Below are 18,232 nucleotides of genomic sequence, written 5' to 3'. Positions count from 1 at the left end.
AGGAAAGATGACCAATCATAGGGCAAGACACCCTTTCAGCCCATTTCTTTGAACTGTGGGATGAAGACTCTTACTCCCAATTGGAATAATCAATGGAACAAAAGCTTTCAAGACATACATAAAAACAAGCCACTATTGGACTACAATCGTCTCAACATACCATATACCTTAGAGTAAGTTCCCCATAACAGAAATGCACAGTTGAACAGATTTTAGTTACAAATCTTTTCCAATGAAAGATTCATACGCAGTTGCAATTTTTCCAAAGCCAAGAGCAAACCTAAGCTTGAAGCATTTCTGCCTGTTCATCAGTATTTCAACTTGATGTCCAATCTGCTGGAAAAGCTATCCAGAGATTGGACAATAGGGCTGTAAACAATAGAACATTCTGAAATCTAATCTGCAGAGTCTTTTATATGAAAACGATTCTGAAATAAACAGAGCTGTTCTTTTTAATGGGTGGGGAGGAAGCTAGAAAGAAGCTGTGCCAGGAGGTGCACATCACATACACCATAACAAGTTATTTTGTATTTATATTTTGCTTTAAAAAAAAAAAAAAAAGGAACAGTCCAACTGGGAGGGAGTATCTTAACCCTTGTGTGATTAGTCCATATTCCAAGGCAAAAAATCTACTCCAAGCCACCACATGGAAAAAGGAATTTTTTCAGGGACACCAAGACAGGAATACATTATCAAAATACTCTGGAAAGGATGAGGACAGGAAATTCCTCCCATGTTAGCTTCCCCAACAGAAGGGAAAGGAGGCTTCATAAGGAGGAAATTGCTTAACGTCAAACTAAGCCCAAACCCAAGTTGAACATGGAAAGATGCATTACAATCAACAAAGGTGAAGGTCACTCAGTTCATAAGGACAGCACAGACTAGAGGAACTATAATGACAATTATTCAAAGAATATTGCCCTTAAACTGCGATAAATGCTATATACAGGGACAGTGCATGGTTGTAAATAAAGTGCCTGAAAATGGGATGGGAAAGTAGGAGGAAGAGTTTGTGCCAGGCAACAGCAGAAGTGGGGAAATTGGGGGAGGGCACACAGAGGCAGTCACTGGGGCCCCATCTACTGCATTATATGGTCAGTGTACATTCACATGGTCAATGTTGACTACGTGTGTCAAAACTCAAGGCCCGTGGGCCAAATGCAACCTGCCATGATGTTTTTGTGGCCCTCCAGATGCTGGACTACAATGTCTGTATTCCTCATCATTAGACATCATGACTAGAGCTGATGGGAGCTGGGATACAGTAACACCTGGAAAGTTGCAGTTTGTTCTGTTGAGTCAGGAGGGTGGGTTTTGTTTGACTTTAGAGGCAAGACTTGTAGAAAGGATGACAATGTTCCGGTACCAAAGAAGTTTCTTATTGGTAATTTTCAGGACTACAGACCAACGGCACTCACTTCCATCATGATGACGTGCCTTGAAAAACTGGTCTGTAGGCATATCATTTTCTGCCTTCCACCTACATTGGGCAAACATCAGTTTGCATATAGAATCAACAGATTGACAGAGGACGCCATAACCATCATGCTCCACTCTTTTCTGACCCACCTGGAAAAACGGGGGAACTATGTGAAGATGCTTTTTGCAAATTTTGGTTCCGCATTTAACACAATCCTCCGATATACACTGGTGCCCGAACTTATGGATCTTCCTGGATCAACCTCTTCCTGGATTATGAACTTCTTGTCTGGATGCTCCCAGAGAGTTTTGATTAGGTAATCATCCCTCTTCAGCTCTCACTCTCAACACTGGGATGCCACAGGGCGGTATGTTGAGTGCTCTGCTTTACACTTGGTATGCACAAGATTGCACCCCCATCCATCATAGCAATAGCATTACCAAATTCACAGATTATACATTTGTGGTGGGGCTTATTTCTGATAGGGATGAGTCTGCCTATCGGGATGAGGTGAAACGGCTGCTCTCAAGATGCAGGGAATGAAAAACTACTTGTGACTTTCTACCTCTGTGCTATAGAGAATGTCCTAACCTATTGCATCTGCACATGGTTTGGTAACTACACAGTGGCAGATAGGAAGGCACTCCAAAGAGTCACCACTACTGCACAGAGAATCACTGGTTGCCCTCTCCCCTCTTTGGAAAAACTTTATAGATCCCGCAGCTGCTTTGGAAGAAGTTTATACGTCTGGCAGCTTCAAGAAAACTCAGAGCATTCTTGGGGATTCGGTTCACCCAGCATATTCTTTTTAAAAATTACTACCATATTACCGAAGGGACTCGGGGCCGCTCACATGGGGACCAAGCCCAGTAATACACAATAAAATACAATAACATAGATACATTTAAAACATGTAAACATGTAAAATCCTAAGGCATATAAAATACAATAAAAACATACTCAGAACCAATAACCAATAGCCAGGGGAAGTGAGCATATTCAAAATTGGAGGCAAGGCAATAAAAATTATATATGTGCAATATCTTGCAAACTCTAATGAAATGGGCCAGAACAAGTGAGGTAGCTGGGTATAGGTGGAGGTAAAGGACACTGTCAATTCATGCCAAATTAGTCAAATGCACATTGAAATAACCAGGTTTTCAGATCTTTCCAGAATGTGGAGAAGGTGGGGGCTAGTGTGATTTCTCTCGGGAGGGAGTTCCAGAGCCGTGGGGCCACCATCGAGAAGGCCCTCTCCCTCGTCCCCACCAACCGTGTTTGGGACAGCGGCGGGAGCAAGAAGAGGGCCTCTCCCAGCAGATCTCAAGGATCACACAGGCTTGTAGTAGGAAATGTGATCACAAAGACAGGCCAGACCCGAACTGTTTAGGGCTTTATAGGTAATAACCAGCACCTTGAATTGGAACCAGTGGTTCCAAATCGGCAGCCAGTGGAGCTGCTTAAAAGCCTCCAAAGAAGGAGCCTCCACCACAGTCCGAGGGAGAGAGTTTCACTGTCAAACAGCTCTCACAGTGAGGAAGTTCCTCCTCATGTTCAGGTGGAATCTCCTTTCCTGTAGTTTAAAGCCATTGTTCTGTCTCCTAGTCTCAGGGCAGCAGAAAACAAGCTTGCTCCCTCCTCCCTATGACTTCCCCTCACATATTTATACAAGGCTATCATGTCTCCTCTCAGCCTTCTCTTCTGCAGGCTAAACATGCCCAGCTCTTTAAGCTGCTCCTCATAGGGCTTGTTCTCCAGACCCTTAATCATTTTATTCACCCTCCTCTGGACACTTTCCAGCTTGTCAATAACTCCATTCAATTGCGGTGCCCAGAATTGGACACGTTATTCCAGGTGTGGTCTGACCAAGGCAGAATAGAGAGGTAGCATGACTTCCCTGGATCTAGACACTATACTCCTATTTAGGCTGGCCAAAATCCCATTGGTTTTGTAGCTGCTGCACCACGTTTTTGACTCATGTTTAACTTGTTGTCCACGAGGACTCCAAAATCCTTTTCAAATGTACTACTGTGGAGCCAGGTGTCCCCCATCCTGTATCTTTACATTTCATTTTTTCTGCCTACGTTTTTTCTTGTATTTGTCCCTGGTGGAATTCATTTTGCTAGTTTTGGCCCATCTCTCTAATCTGTGATGGTGTAAAAGAAATGATGGTTGGTCTTCTGTATCCTTGGATTCTCTAGTGGCCCTTTGAAGGCTACCATAAGGCGGTTGTAGTCCTGCAGGAAAATGAGTTTGACAGCCTCATATAATGCAGTGAGTCTACAGTAAACATATAATGCAGTTTGGAACAGCATTCCAATATGGCAGTATCTCTGCTAAGGGACCAGGGATTCTCTGGAAAAAAGGAAGGGCCCTTCCACATAGCCATAAAACCTAGAATATCAAGGCAGATGATCCACAATATCGGATTTGGACTGGATCTATATGTCATATGTCTAATGACACTGAATGTTTGCCGTGTATATGTGCATTGTGATCCACCCTGAGTCCCATTCAGGGTGAGAAGAGTGGAATATAAATACTATAAATAAATAAATAAATAATCAGAGTCCACACTGCCATATAATCCAGCTCAATGTGGATTTTATACAGCTGTGTGGAAGGGACCGAAGAGTGACTTTCAAGTCGTGGGAAAGGACACCCAGCGCCTTCACCTGCTTCCCAAACCGCAGAGATGGCAACGTCTGAGGGGAAGGAGGGAGATGGGAAAGGTATCCTAGTGTAGTGCCGCCTGGGCTTTTTTCCCCACGAGTTAGGGGAGGGGCCAATGAGGGGCATGCAACCTGGATAGAGGGAGGGGGCTGTTCAAGGGGCGCGAGGGCTGGAAGGGATGGGGGCGGGGCCACACCTGAGTCAACTCAATGGGCAGGGAGGAGGGCTTGCAGGGAGGGCGCGAGGATGGGCTGAAATGAAAAGGCGGGAGCTTTGTCTCCTGAGGGGGCCCCCTCCCCTCCTCTCCCTCTTGCTCACCATAGACGCGCAGCCAGCCCTGCAGCTGGCACACCGACTCCCTCAGGATCCGCTCCAGCGTGCCGGCAGCCGCAGCGAGGTCGGCGGGTCCCGGCAGGGAATTCCTGAGGCGCTCCAGGCCGGTCTCGAGGCTGGCTTCCCCGGCTGAGGGGCCGCCCTCCATCCTCGCCGAGAGACAGGGAGTGAAAGATTGAGAGAGAGAGAGGGCTCCGCAGGCGCAGAGCAGGCAGCCCCTCGCGTTATCCCCTCCTCGCGCTCTCCCCTCGTCGCGCGCTCCCTCCGGCCCGAGAGGGCCCGCCCCCCTCCTGCCTCACTGCCCGCGCGCCCTCTCAGGCGGCCCCATGCCCAAGCCGGCAGCGCGTCCCTTTGCGCCACCGCTCTGGCTGCTCCCTCAGCATCCCAGGGACATAGGCAGGAGCAATGGAACGCCAGGCAGCCAGGGAGGGGCGAGCGAGCGGGCGGGCGGACAGCGCCTGGCCGGGAAGCCAGGCCCCCTCAATCGCCCATCGACGCGCACAGGCTCACACCCCTCGCGCCGGGAGTTGCCGCCCTCGCCGGCCGCTGATTGGCTGCATGCAAATAAGCTCGAGACCCCGACGGGGCGGCTCTGCCCGGCGTTACAACTGGGCGGCCGAAAGGAAAGCCCTGGCCCCGCCCCCAGAGGAGAGCACCAGGAAGAACGGGGCGGGGCTTGTTAGACCCTCTCTCTGCGGCTCAGGATTGCCCTCGCCATGCCCCATCCTCGCCCCTGGTGGCACGACGGGTTTTTAAACCTTGTGCCGGCAGGACTGCGGACCGAAAGGTCTGCGGTTCGAATCCTGGCAGCGGAAAAAAAAACAACCCCGCTAGTGTCCGAGTAAGATGGCCTTCCAAGAAGTGTAGGGTCTTGGCGGTGGGTCTGTAGGTGACTGTGGAGACCTATTCTTGACCCGCATGTTATTTTGCGGAGCCTCCGGTGGCGCAATGGGTTCCAGCGTTTCCCAACCTGGGGATCGGGACCCCTGGGGGGGTCGTGAGGGGTGTCAGAGGGGTCGCCAAAGACCATCAGAAAACACATATTAATTCTCCGGAGGTAGGTGAACTACATCTCCCCTCAATCATTGTCAGTTCCTCCCAAATCCCTCCAGTATTTTCTATTGGTAATGGGAGTTCTTTGTGGGAAGTTTGGGCCAGTTCTATCGTTGGTGGGGTTCAAGGGGCTCTTTGATTGTAGATCAACTATAAATCCCAGCAACTACAACTCCTAAATGTCAAGGTCTATTTCTTCCATGCTCCACATTTGGGCATATTGAGTATCCGCACCGTGCTAAGTTTGGTCCAGATCCGTCATTGAGTCCACACTGCTCTCTAGATGTAGTGAACTACAACTCCTAAACCCAAGGTCAATGCTCACTAAACCCTCCCAGTATTTTCTGCTGGACACGGGAGTTCTGTGTGCCAAGTTTGGTTCAATTCCATCGTTGGTGGAGTTCTGAGTGCTCTTTGATTATAGGTGAACTATAAATCCCAGCAACCACAACTACCAAATGACAAAACCACCCCACCCCCCAGTGTTTAAATTTGGGCGTATCGGGTATTTGTGCCAAATGTGGTCCAGTGAATGAAAATACATCCTGCATATCAGATATTTACACTACATTTCATAACAGTACCAAAATGACAGTTGTGAAGTAGCAACGAAAATAGTTTTATGGTTGGGGGTCACCACAATATGAGGAACTGTATTAAGGGGTCGCAGCATTAGGAAGGTTGAGAATCACTGGGTTAAACCCTTGTGTTTGCAGGACTGCTGATCGACAGGTCTGCGGTTTGAATCCGGAGAGAGGCGTGTGAACTCCCTCTGTCAGCTCCAGCTCCCCATGCGGGGACATGAGAGAAGCCTCCCACAAGGATGGTAAACATCAAAACATCTGGGCATCCCCTGGGCAACATCTTTACAGATGGCCAATTCTCTCACACCAGAAGCGACTTGCAGTTTGTCAAGTTATTTCGCAGTGAGTAGAAAGCTCTTCTGGTCAGAGTTGGCTTGACATGCCTTCCTCTTGATATGTTCCCCCCATTCCCTTTCCCTTTGTGCCTCTTTTAATTCCACAGCACTATTGGTCACAGCTGACCTCCAGTTAGAACACTCAAGGCAAGCCCGTAGCCATGGGGGCAGTTTAGTGGTTCAAACCAGCCCCAAAAATTTTCAGGTGAAAAAAAAACCCCAGGTTCATTCATGAATTTTAACTGCTTAATGAAATCCCCCTGCCAAGTCTATGAGAAGCAAAAATTAGAGTCTCTCCAGAACTGCAAGCATTATCTCAACCAAATTTTGATTAGGTATTCACACTATTATTACCTACCTTTCTACCAATTTACATTGTAATAGCAGCAATACTGCCATAGTGCAATCGACCAAGTTGGCTTAGTCCCATCCGGCAGACAAAGCCTAAGGCATTTGGGGGGGGGGGGGGTTGACCTGAATTACAGGTAGAAACTGAGTTGTCTACCACTGCTTCATCTAATCCAAGCCCTGCCAAAGAAACCATGGAACAGGAGCGAAGAGAAGAGACTTGACTTGTTAGACCTTGGACTTTATAAGAACAAGACTGTTTCTGATGACCAAGTGAGAGGTCAATGCAAAATCAACAGACTCCATTGCTAAGATATGTATTTCCTGAGGCATCTAAGTTTTCAACCCAAATGCTTCAGCAGATTTCCCTGGTTAGCCTACTCATGTCATGTACAAGGTGCACTCTGTAACTGTGGCATTTGGAGGAGAAGTTGGGGGTAAAGGCGGTCACGAGCAGCTTAGTGCATTGGTGGCTAAACCTTTTGGAAAATGCAATAGAAGTCTTCAATAGACACCAAAAAAACGGTACCATCAGAACAACTTGTGCTTGGCTGAAAATTCACAGCGGAAAACATCTTGATGTAATCTGTCATCATGTCAAAGGTAATAAGAAGAAAGCAAAATAAAATAAAAAGGAACTTCTTCCAGGTATGGAAACTATTGTCCTTTATGGCGGCTTTAAGAGGGAGTAATGATTCAGGACATGTGAAGAACCTTTGCATAATGATGGTAATTTCAGGGCCATGTTCCAGTAGCATTCTCTCTTGATGTTTTGCCTGCATCTGTGGCCAACATCTTCAGAGGTTTGTTGGAGGTGAGGCAAGTGGAGTATATATATATCTGTGGAATGTCCAGGGTGGAAGAAAGAACTCTTGTCTGTTTGAAGCCTGTGTGAATGTTGCAGTTAGCCAGCTTGATTAGCACTGCGTAGCCTTAAAGCTGCAAAGACTGGTTGGTGCTGCCTGGAATCAGCACCCCAAATAACTCCAGGAAAAGGCCTAAAAACCGAGACACTCAAAAATATTTTTGTTGTTGAACTGTGTTATTATTGTGAATAAATTTTCTACTGAAAATTAAACAGTGCTCACACTTAATTGAGAAATCAGTCCCATTATATTCACTTGGTACTGCACATCAAAATTTGACACTTGATACTTGATGACTGATAGATCACAACACATGCTATGTCTAAATTTAATAACATTAGATTTTTGATAACCCATGGTATTTCGTATTTGACATTCAGTACTTCTAAGTCTATCTGTGTACCAACACCAACTACACATACATTGCCAGTTCAATATATGCATGACAGTCAAATACATACCAGGCTCTGAGAGATGTTATCCTGATACTATGAGATTAGATTTCACAGATTGCAGTGGAAAAAATTACACACAGGGAAAGATTAGTTACCACTTTAAATATATGCACTTCTACCAGAATACTTCAAATGTTCATTGTCTCCACCAAGTACAGAATCCATGGGTACACTCTCATAAAGGATTTTGAGACCATTTAGGACGTGGAAAATTTAGGCTGGCCCATCAATAGGCATCATCTATCATTTCAAGGATCTAACTCTTTGCCCAGTTTCTTGATTCCCTCCCACTGAAATTCATATTTCAGTTACTCCCTCAAAGCGTAAACACACTATAAAATGCATGCATATCTATAACTAAACATTTTAAATATGTACATAATAAAATCATTCATGCATATTCATTGTGCATTTCAGTGTTAGCAACAAACTGTTCACAAATGAGTAAAATTGCTATATTTTATTATGGATTCTTTTATTAACTGTTAAAAATCTGGCCCTGTTTCCAATGCTTGGACTTTATAGGCGCCATTATATTAAAACCATAAGCTTTTTTGCTGTACAGATGAGCATCATATTCTATAGTACAACTGATCTTAGCCAACACTAGTCTCGTGTTTATATTGATGTATAGTAGGAACATCTTACAGTGAAATATCCATTGCTGTTATGGGGTTATCCTATCTCACTTCTGCACTATGTATATCCTGATCCTTTGAAATTGTATTGGAATGAAAATCAGACTGTGAACAACACTAGTTTTTTTGACAGGCTACAGTAGGTGTGCATAGTCAAGGGTTATATGGCCTGCCAAACAAATTTGCACCAGAGTATGACTTTTCTTTTTTGACACATCACTACAAGAATAATGTGGTACCAATAAATAGCCAATATAACGTTCTTATCTGGACGATTTAGGACCAGGGCTACATAAAAAGTCTTAGCATCACAACACAGAAACTAAACTATAATCAATGTAAAAAGCAAGGAAAGACATTCAAGAACAAAATTGCTGAAATCTGAGATAAGAATAATCCTCTATCTAGTTTTGGTCTTTGATTGTTTGGCTGTATAGATCCAGAAGACATTTTGGAAGTGCGGGGACCTGTGAAGAACCTTTATACAATGATGGTAATTTCAGGGCCTTGTTGAGATGTCGTGCCAGATCAGGAATCACTGGCCTGAAATGTCATCTCGGGAAAAAGTTTCAACCCCTCCCGAATTTTTCTTCTGGCTATGGACCTGAGCACATCTCTTGGCAGCCTCCTCCTTCGCAGGATATGAGTCTTTGCAAGTATCAGCCATGCCAAATTCTGATGCCAATCCTGCAGATTAATAAAAAACAGGTCATGGTAAAATATATTTTGTATCTCTTCTCACCCGCAGAAACTAGGGACACCTGGGTAAAATTTAAACAAAAAATGATGGTGTTAATGTATTGATCTTGATTGTGATCTGATTGTGATCTCATGAAGCTCAAAAAAGATAAAACATTACTGTGGCTTCCACATTTTCATTGTCTTCCTTCAAAATGTGTACAAAAGTTAAGCTGTAGTTTGAACTTAAAATGAAAAATTGTGTTCTTAACGTGAGCATCATAATTCTTACCCCAAGTATTAGCCCAAGTATCACATTAATATATGTTTTACATTCTTCTCTTCCCCCGCTTCTGAAAAAATGTGTGAACTGGTATAAGTACTTGAAACATGAAATTATATCCTGTGGGTATGGATATAAAATTTCAGGTTGAGCTCTCAGCCTTCCAAGTGGAAAGGGGGACCAATTTGTGGAATTTGAAACAGGCATATTAAAAAGTAAATTACCAGCAAGCTTATTACAGTTCTCTAAGTCAGGGTGAAGAGTAGAGACATTACACTGGCAACGAAGGTCCACATAGTTAAAGCAATTGTATTCCCTATAGTAACCTATGGGTGTGAGAGCTGGACCATAAGGAAGACTGGGCGAAGGAAGATAGATGCTTTTGAACTGTGGTGTTGGAGGAAAATTGTGTTGGAGCAAGAAGATCCAACCAGTCCATACTCCAGGAAATAATGCCTGGGAAAATGGAAGGAAAAAGGAAGAGGGGCCGACCAAGGGCAAGATGGATGGATGGTATCCTTGAAGTGACTGGCTTGACCTTGTTGGGGGCGCCACTGAGGCAACTCCTGTCTCCTGCGGCCTGCCTCCGCAAGGTATTGAACTGCTTTTTCTGTTGATTTGTTGTAAAACATAATGTTTTAGTGCTTAATTTGTAAAATCTTAATGTAATTTGATGTTTAATAGGCTTTTCCTTAATCCCTCCTTATTATCAAACATTTTCACTTATCCAACGCTTTTATTTTTCAGTGATTGGTTTGGGGTGGTGGTGCCAAAATTCTGTTCGCCTACACTTGAAAAATACCTAGGACCGGCTCTGACAACAACAACAACAACAACAACAACAAAGTCAGCCCCATCCGGTGGCTCAGTGGGTTAAACTGCTGAGCTGCTGAACTTACTGACCAAAAGGTCAGTGGTTTGAATCCAGGGAGCAGGGTGAGTTCCCGCTGTTGGCTCCATCTTCTGCCAACCTAGCAGTTCGAAAACATGCAAATGTGAATAGATGTCTCCTGTATCAATTTAATGATATAATGATATATAATAATATTATACTATACTATTACAATACATTGTATATACATGTAATATTAATAATAATATTATGATGTAATACAATGTAATAATAATTATAATTCACTATTATAATTGTATATTTATATTACATGCAATATTACTAATAATATTGCGATATAGTTGTATAATATAATATATTGTATGTATATATACTTGTAAACCGCCCTGAGTCCCCTTCGGGGTGAGAAGGGCGGTATATAAATGTCGCAAATAAATAAATAAATAAATAGATCAATAGGTACCGTTTATGCGGGAAGGTAATGTTACTCCATGCAGTCATGCTGGCCACATGACCTAGGAGATGTCTATGACAGAGTTTGTGTGTGTGCGTCTTTCCCCTAACTAACATTATGGAATTCATTTCATGAAAAAAAACCTTTAGAGTTCCTTTTTTAAAGAAAGGAAAGTGATGAGAACTATTTTATTGTGCAAAGTCTATGACTGTGCTCACATTTCACAACACTACACTAGTACCAAAATAACTATCTACACAGATGGATCAGGCACAGCCAGGGACTTCCTGATCTGTTTATTTGAGAACACAGAATGAAAGTTGAAGTGGCACTATTTTCCCCCTAAGTTCCAGCATTGCTGTTCCACACCTGGGAGGAAAACTTGTTTCCAAGCTGCACATATTGCCTAAATCTTTAATGAAGCAACACTTGTGGCTGACAGGAAAAGAGGAAGCAGGACACATTATACAATGGCTAGATAACCCTGAGATTTTTCTGCACAACCACACACCTTTCTTCCCCTCTCTTCCTCCCTTTCAGTCTTCTTCATTTAGCAATGTCCCTTGGTCCTCCCCTATTCTCTTTCCTGCCTGCCTGGTAATTTCTTCCTTCCATCTTCCCCATGGGCAGATACCACAGAGCCACGTAAATGGAGTCTATTGAAGTTGCAAATAGGAAATAAAGATAAAAATTGCTTCCAGAGAACATTTGGAGACGATGAATTGACAAGGTCTCTGTATAGACAAACCAAGGCAAGGTCAAACTCTACACCCACACTGATCCTATTTGTAGGTGTTCCAACACTGGATAAAATTCCAGTCCCACTTTTTGTCATGACTCATATTTGGGCACAGTATACACTTAGGGGTAAGGTACCATATACAAAACGTAAAATATTTTTATAATATAGTAATAATAATAACTTTATTTTTATATCCCGCCTTCATCTCCCCAAAGGGACTCAGGGAGGCTTACATGGGGACAAGCCCGGTCCAACAAAAATTAAAACCAAACATAGATTAAAACATATTTCAATAGAATGGAGCCTCCGGTGGCCTAGAGGATAAAAGCCTTGTGACTTGAAGGTTGGGTTGCTGACCTGAAGGCTGCCAGGTTCGAATCCCACCCGGGGAGAGCGTGGATGAGCTCCCTTTATCAGCTCCAGCTCCATGCGGGGACATGAGAGAAGCCTCCCACAAGGATGGTAAAACATCAAAACATCCGGGCGTCCCCTGGGCAACATCCTTGCAGACGGTCAATTCTCTCACTCCAGAAGCAACTCCAATTGCTCCTGACACGAAAAAAAATCTCATTAGAATCAATAACATTACAACAACACAATAACAGCATCATCAACAACCAATAGTCTAAACAGTAATGGGTACTGAAATTTGGGGGGAAGGGAATTGTGCAATAGAATTTCAGAACAGGGTTGGTGGACAAAAATGCAAGGGGCAATAATAAATTAGAAGTAAAAGACCAATGTCAGTTTAAAAATGCTAATCCTATGGGAGGAAGGATAGGGATAAAGTGCGGGAACTGCTGGCAGATATAGTTGGGGACCAAATATCTTGTGATATTCAGTCCACATTCTTGTTACATCCCGAATAGACTACTGCAACGCACTTTATGTGGAGCTGCCTTTGAAGACTGTTCGGAAGCTCCACTTAGTCAAACGGGCGGCAGCCAGGTTGGTAACTGGAGCGGTGTACAGGGAGCATACCACCCCCTATTGCGTCAGCTCCACTGGCTGCCAATCTGCTACAGAGCACAATTCAAAGTGCTGGCTTTAGCCTATAAAGCTCTAAACGGTTCTGGCCCAGCTTACTTGTTCGAACGTATCTCCCGCTATGACCCACCTCGCAGTTTAAGATCCTCCGAGGAGGCCCTGCTCTCACTTCCACCACCCTCGCAAGCACAACTGGTGGGGACGAGAGACAGGGCTTTCTCGGTGGTGGCCCCCATCTGTGGAACTCCCTCCCCTAATGAGACCAGGCAGGCTCCCTTTTGTAAAAAACAAAACAAAAACTTGGTTATGGGACCAGGCCTTTGAGCAATCGATGCAGCATTAACTGTAAAACTGAATTTATGACGAATAACGGACAGATCTGGATTATGACTTGGAATGGGACTTTGAATGTATATTTATATGGAAGTTTTAATTCATATTAATTGTCTTTAATTGTAATTGTTTTTATATGCTATGTTTTATACTTGTTGTACAGTGAGAGGCCCATGACAACTTAGGATAATAGTGTGGTATGAACTTTCAGCGGCCACTTTCCTAAAGCTTGTATATGTGTTATCCTTTATTAGAATTCAGTTGTGTAGTGTGGAGAACCTGACTTCTAAAGTCAGGAAAGTAAGCATTGGGTCCTTCTCCCTAAGTGTTTGGAGAGGAAGCTGGATAAAGCAAACAGCTATGAGTTTCAAAGTCACACTGCAGCCTCCTTTCTGAGGTAGAAATTCAATGTTAGTGAATATATCCTGCAGACAATTGGCAGGAGATGAAGGTGCAGAGCAGCAGCTAAGGCAGTGACTCCGCTTTTAAATATTTAACCCTCTCTATCACCAAGGGGGTTACACATTGGTCTCTATACTAGTTCAAAGAAGTTATTTATTTCTCCTTGGAAGTGGCAGGTCTTGGCATCCTAATCCCCAAGTCCTGCTGTGTCTGTAAATGTCTTGTTCAATGAGTAACATTCGCAACTGACTTCTTCGCAGACTAATGAGTTAAAGGGTTCCAGAAATTGCTCTGCTCTTCCATGACCTTTCTAAATATTACTCTTCTGATCCTGCTGATGTTCTAAAGAACCAAAACAGCAGCCAGTGAGCCCGTTCATACTTTCTTCCTGATTAGCTGAAAAATACAGCACTGTGCATGAGACTATCTTGAATATTTGAATGAGACACAGCAGAGCAAACATCACAGACTGACGTTGATATGCAAATATATCACTGTCAAAAGTATTGTGGACATATGCCAGTTTTATCAAATATGTTCCAATGTTCATATCGTTTATGAGAATAAATTAATCATAGAGTCATAAGGGACAATATGAGGCATCTAGTCCAACCCCCTGCCACGCAAAAGGAATGGCCATCCGACCTTTGTTTAAAGACTTCCAGTCATAGAATAATATACAGTAATAATAGAGTTGGAAGAAAGTGCACAGGCCATCTAGTCCAACCCCCTGCCATGCAGGAAAAGAAGTCCATCACCTTCTGAGACAATCTCTTTCACAGTTGAACAGTTCTTACATTCCAAAATGTAGGTGGAATCTCTTCATGAGGTTGGAATTCATTGGTACTTGTATTCTAGTCTCTGGAGCAGAAAACAGGCTTGCTCCATCTTTTAAATGACATCCCTCCGGATATTTAAGGGTAGCTATCATATCACCTCTGATCTTATCTTCTCCAAACTAAACATACTCAGGTCTCTTAGTAATTTCTTATCATGCTTGGTTTCCAGATCTATAATCATCTTGACAGCCCTTGACTGCATACAATTCACCTTGTCAATAACTTTCTTGAGCTGCAGTGTCTAGAACTGGACACATTATTCTAGGTGAGATCTAACGAAAGCACGAGACTACTACTGTCCTTGAGCTGGACAGTATACTCATGTTGATGCAGGTCAAAATTGCATTGACTTTTTAAATTACCATCGCTGTACACCCCACATCGCCTGCCTTAGCCTGACCCCCATCTCAGAGGGATAGCTTTGCCACCTGACTTCCCCCCATTGCCCCTAAGGCAACATGGGAAGCCTCTCGTGTTGCCGTGGTGGCAGCGTATGCCGCTTGCTCTCCTGTCTCGGCATGGAGCCCAGCCAGAAGTCCCTGTGCGTTGTATAATGGGCTCCATGTCGAAAGTGAAGAGCAAGCGACATATGACGGGCAAATCAGCCCATCCGATGAGGTCGTAAGATTCCTAGTTTCTTTCCTATGACCTGTGTTCAAGCCAGGTACCACCCACCCAATATTTGTGCATTTAGTTATAATAATAATAATAATAACAACAACAACAACAACAACAACAACAACAACAACAACAATAATAATAATTTATTTATAAACCGCTCTATCTCCCTGAAGGGATTCAGGGTGTTTTCCAAAGAGTACAAATACAAATACAAAACAACATACAATAAAATATACCAAAAATACATCATAGATGAAACACAGCAATTTCAGTTAAAAAACAATCGCAGTGACAGCCTTCGATCAAGGGGCGGGAAACATTAGTCAGGGCGAGGCTGGCCTTAATCCATTTTAAGGGTAGATGAGAACTTATATACTTATCTTAGGGGCAGGTGAAGAGCAGTATACCACAATCTGATTCAAGTGAAAACTAATCTTGATCAAAAACCTGCCTAAACCACCAGGTTTTTAGTGCTTTACGAAAAGTGGGTAAGGTGGGGGCCTGTCTTATCTCTTTAGGGAGAGCATTCCAGAGCCGGGGGGCCACCACCGAGAAGGCCCGTTCCCTCGTCCCCACCAAACGTACTTCGGACGATTGTGGGAGCGAGAGAAGAGCCTCCCCGGCTGATCTCAAAGCCCACACCAGTTCATAGGGGGAGATGCGATCATGGAGATGCGATTTACTTGCCTGTTTAAATTTATCAAGTACTGGAACACTTACAAATAGGACCAGTGTGGGTGTAGAGTTTGACCCTGCTCTGGTTTGTAAATTCATTTTGTTAATTTTGGCCCAGCTCTCCAATCTGTCAATGTTATCCTAAATTCTGTCCCTCTCCTCTAAGTTATTAGCTACCCAACCCATTTGGTATCATCTGCATATCTAATAATCATGCCTTCTATTCCATTATCCAATGTATACAGATGCTAAAACACAGACACTCAATGCCCATCTTAGTGGGTGATTGTGACTGCAGGGCAGGAGCACACCATGGCAAGCACCATCTTGGTGCAAGGGAAGCTGCGTCCTACCCAGTATCATCTGCAGATTTCCTCATGGTAGGACAGGAAGTGTCAGCCAATAGCTTCAAACATGGAGTTTGAATCCATTGGCTGGTTAGTTTTGCAATCTGAATTGAGTAGCCAAAATGTTGGCTTCCACTCTAGTTGGGTGGTTGAATATAAAGGGAACTGCAGGGCAGGAGCTCAGGACGTGGGGCCGCTTTTTGTGGTAGTTAGCATGGGCCATGGATCCAGGATTGGAAACCAGTGCCTCTCAGGCATTGATAGCAGATGGAGATTCCCCTTCTGGGGACTGGGGGTTTTAGTGCTTAGTGGCATCACCAACTGGGAACAGATGTTATTCCAAGGACTATAAGACCTTTTCTGGGCTTCAGGCTAGTCAATCAATATTGGATTGGTCAATGCCCAGATGGGGAACCATGTGTGCATCAACACTATTTACAGTTGTAACCAAACAAAGTTGTGGCCTATTTCTATTCAGTACAATAATCTGCATGGTGTGAGAGTAGCAGGCTTTGAGCCAATAGTCAACCATTGTGATTTCTTTACAGTATGAAAAGTAACTATTGATGAGCACTTCTACATTTAATCTATCAGTAAAGGATTTTTGGTGGATACAATGCATGAATTACAAAACAATGGTAGCTGCCTGTCATATGTACTTCCAACTGATATCAGCTGAATGTAATAGATGAGTAAATATCTTATATTTACAATGCATTCGTGGCAATCATTTGCCCATTGACATTTCACATTCTGGGGATAGTTCCATTTCATAGAATCATAGAATCATAGAATCATAGAATAGTAGAGTTGGAAGAGACCACATGGGCCATCTAGTCCAACCCCCTGCTAAGAAGCAGGAAATCGCATTCAAAGCACCCCCAACAGATGGCCATCCAGCCTCTGCTTAAAAGCCTCCAAGGAAGGAGCCTCCACCACGGCCCCGGGGAGAGAGTTCCACTGTCGAACAGCTCTCACAGTGAGGAAGTTCTTCCTGATGTTCAAGTGGAATCTCCTTTCCTGTAGTTTGAAGCCATTGTTCCGTGTCCTAGTCTGCAGGGCAGCAGAAAACAAGCTTGCTCCCTCTTCCCTATGACTTCCCTTCACGTATTTGTACATGGCTATCATGTCTCCTCTCAGCCTTCTCTTCTGCAGGCTAAACATGCCCAGCTCTTTAAGCCGCTCCTCATAGGGCTTGTTCTCCAGACCCTTAATCATTTTAGTCGCCCTCCTCTGGACGCTTTCCAGCTTGTCAACATCTCCCTTCAACTGTGGTGCCCAAAATTGGACACAGTATTCCAGGTGTAGTCTGACCAAGGCAGAATAGAGGGGGAGCATAACTTCCCTGGATCTAGACGCTATTCCCCTATTGATGCAGGCCAGAATCCCATTGGCTTTTTTAGCAGCCGCATCACATTGTTGGCTCATGTTTAACTTGTTGTCCACGAGGACTCCAAGGTCTTTTTCGCACACACTGCTGTCAAGCCAGGCGTCCCCCATTCTGTATCTTTGATTTCCATTTTTTCTGCCGAAGTGAAGTATCTTGCATTTGTCCCTGTTGAACTTCATTTTGTTAGTTTTGGCCCATCTCTCTAGTCTGTCAAGATCGTTTTGAATTCTGCTCCTGTCTTCTGGAGTGTTAGCTATCCCTCCCAGTTTTGTGTCGTCTGCAAACTTGATGATCGTGCCTTCTAACCCTTCGTCTAAGTCGTTAATAAAGATGTTGAACAGAACCGGGCCCAGGACGGAGCCCTGCGGCACTCCACTTGTCACTTCTTTCCATGATGAAGACGACGCATTGGTGAGCACCCTTTGGGTTCGTTCGCTTAGCCAATTACAGATCCACCTAACCGTAGTTTTGTCTAGCCCACATTTTACTAGTTTGTTTGCCAGAAGGTCGTGGGGGACTTTGTCGAAGGCCTTACTGAAATCCTTACTGAAATTTGAACCGATTGACGTCCTTTTTGCCATGTGCTTCCTGATAGAGTTAGATAGAGGCTTACAGGACAGAGGCACTTTTCAGTGTGGCAACTGGCATATGTTCCCAGATACCCTTGTCCAATTTTGACATTTTTCTCCTGGTCTTTGCATTTGCTCTGTCATTTCTGTATGTATTAGCAGATTTTCTTCTGTTGCTTTTATGGTCTTGCTACGATTAGTTTCTTTCAATGTTCAATTTTATTGCTCTGTGCATTTCATATATACTATCTTTTGTACTATTTTCTTGCATTCATTCTTTTTCAATTCATGTTGGTGGTTATCCTGAGAGACCATGGCTGAAGCATGACATTTTAATTTCTTAATTTAAAACAT

The 18,232-nt window shown here is 43.8% G+C and overlaps 2 protein-coding genes across 2 annotated transcripts in view; one reads left to right on the top strand and one right to left on the bottom strand.

Moving 5' to 3' along the window:
* rasal2 (RAS protein activator like 2) overlaps positions 1 to 4,891 on the bottom strand; it is a 294,829-nt gene extending 289,938 nt beyond the window's left edge. The window contains exon 1 of the mRNA XM_008117797.3: positions 4,412 to 4,891. Coding sequence (XP_008116004.1) covers positions 4,412 to 4,574 — 163 coding nt within the window. The 5' untranslated portion in view covers positions 4,575 to 4,891. The remainder of the gene's footprint in view (positions 1 to 4,411) is intronic.
* A 192-nt stretch (positions 4,892 to 5,083) lies between these two features.
* Positions 5,084 to 18,232, top strand: part of LOC100557971 (quinone oxidoreductase-like protein 2) — a 52,055-nt gene continuing 38,906 nt past the window's right edge. The window contains exons 1-2 of the mRNA XM_062977767.1: positions 5,084 to 5,483; positions 6,196 to 6,405. Of these exons, the coding sequence (XP_062833837.1) occupies positions 6,352 to 6,405 (54 nt within the window). The 5' untranslated portion in view covers positions 5,084 to 5,483; positions 6,196 to 6,351. The remainder of the gene's footprint in view (positions 5,484 to 6,195; positions 6,406 to 18,232) is intronic.

Source organism: Anolis carolinensis, chromosome 4, assembly GCF_035594765.1.
Source record: "Anolis carolinensis isolate JA03-04 chromosome 4, rAnoCar3.1.pri, whole genome shotgun sequence".
NCBI lineage: Eukaryota > Metazoa > Chordata > Lepidosauria > Squamata > Dactyloidae > Anolis > Anolis carolinensis.
This window is presented reverse-complemented; position numbering and strand designations above follow the sequence as displayed.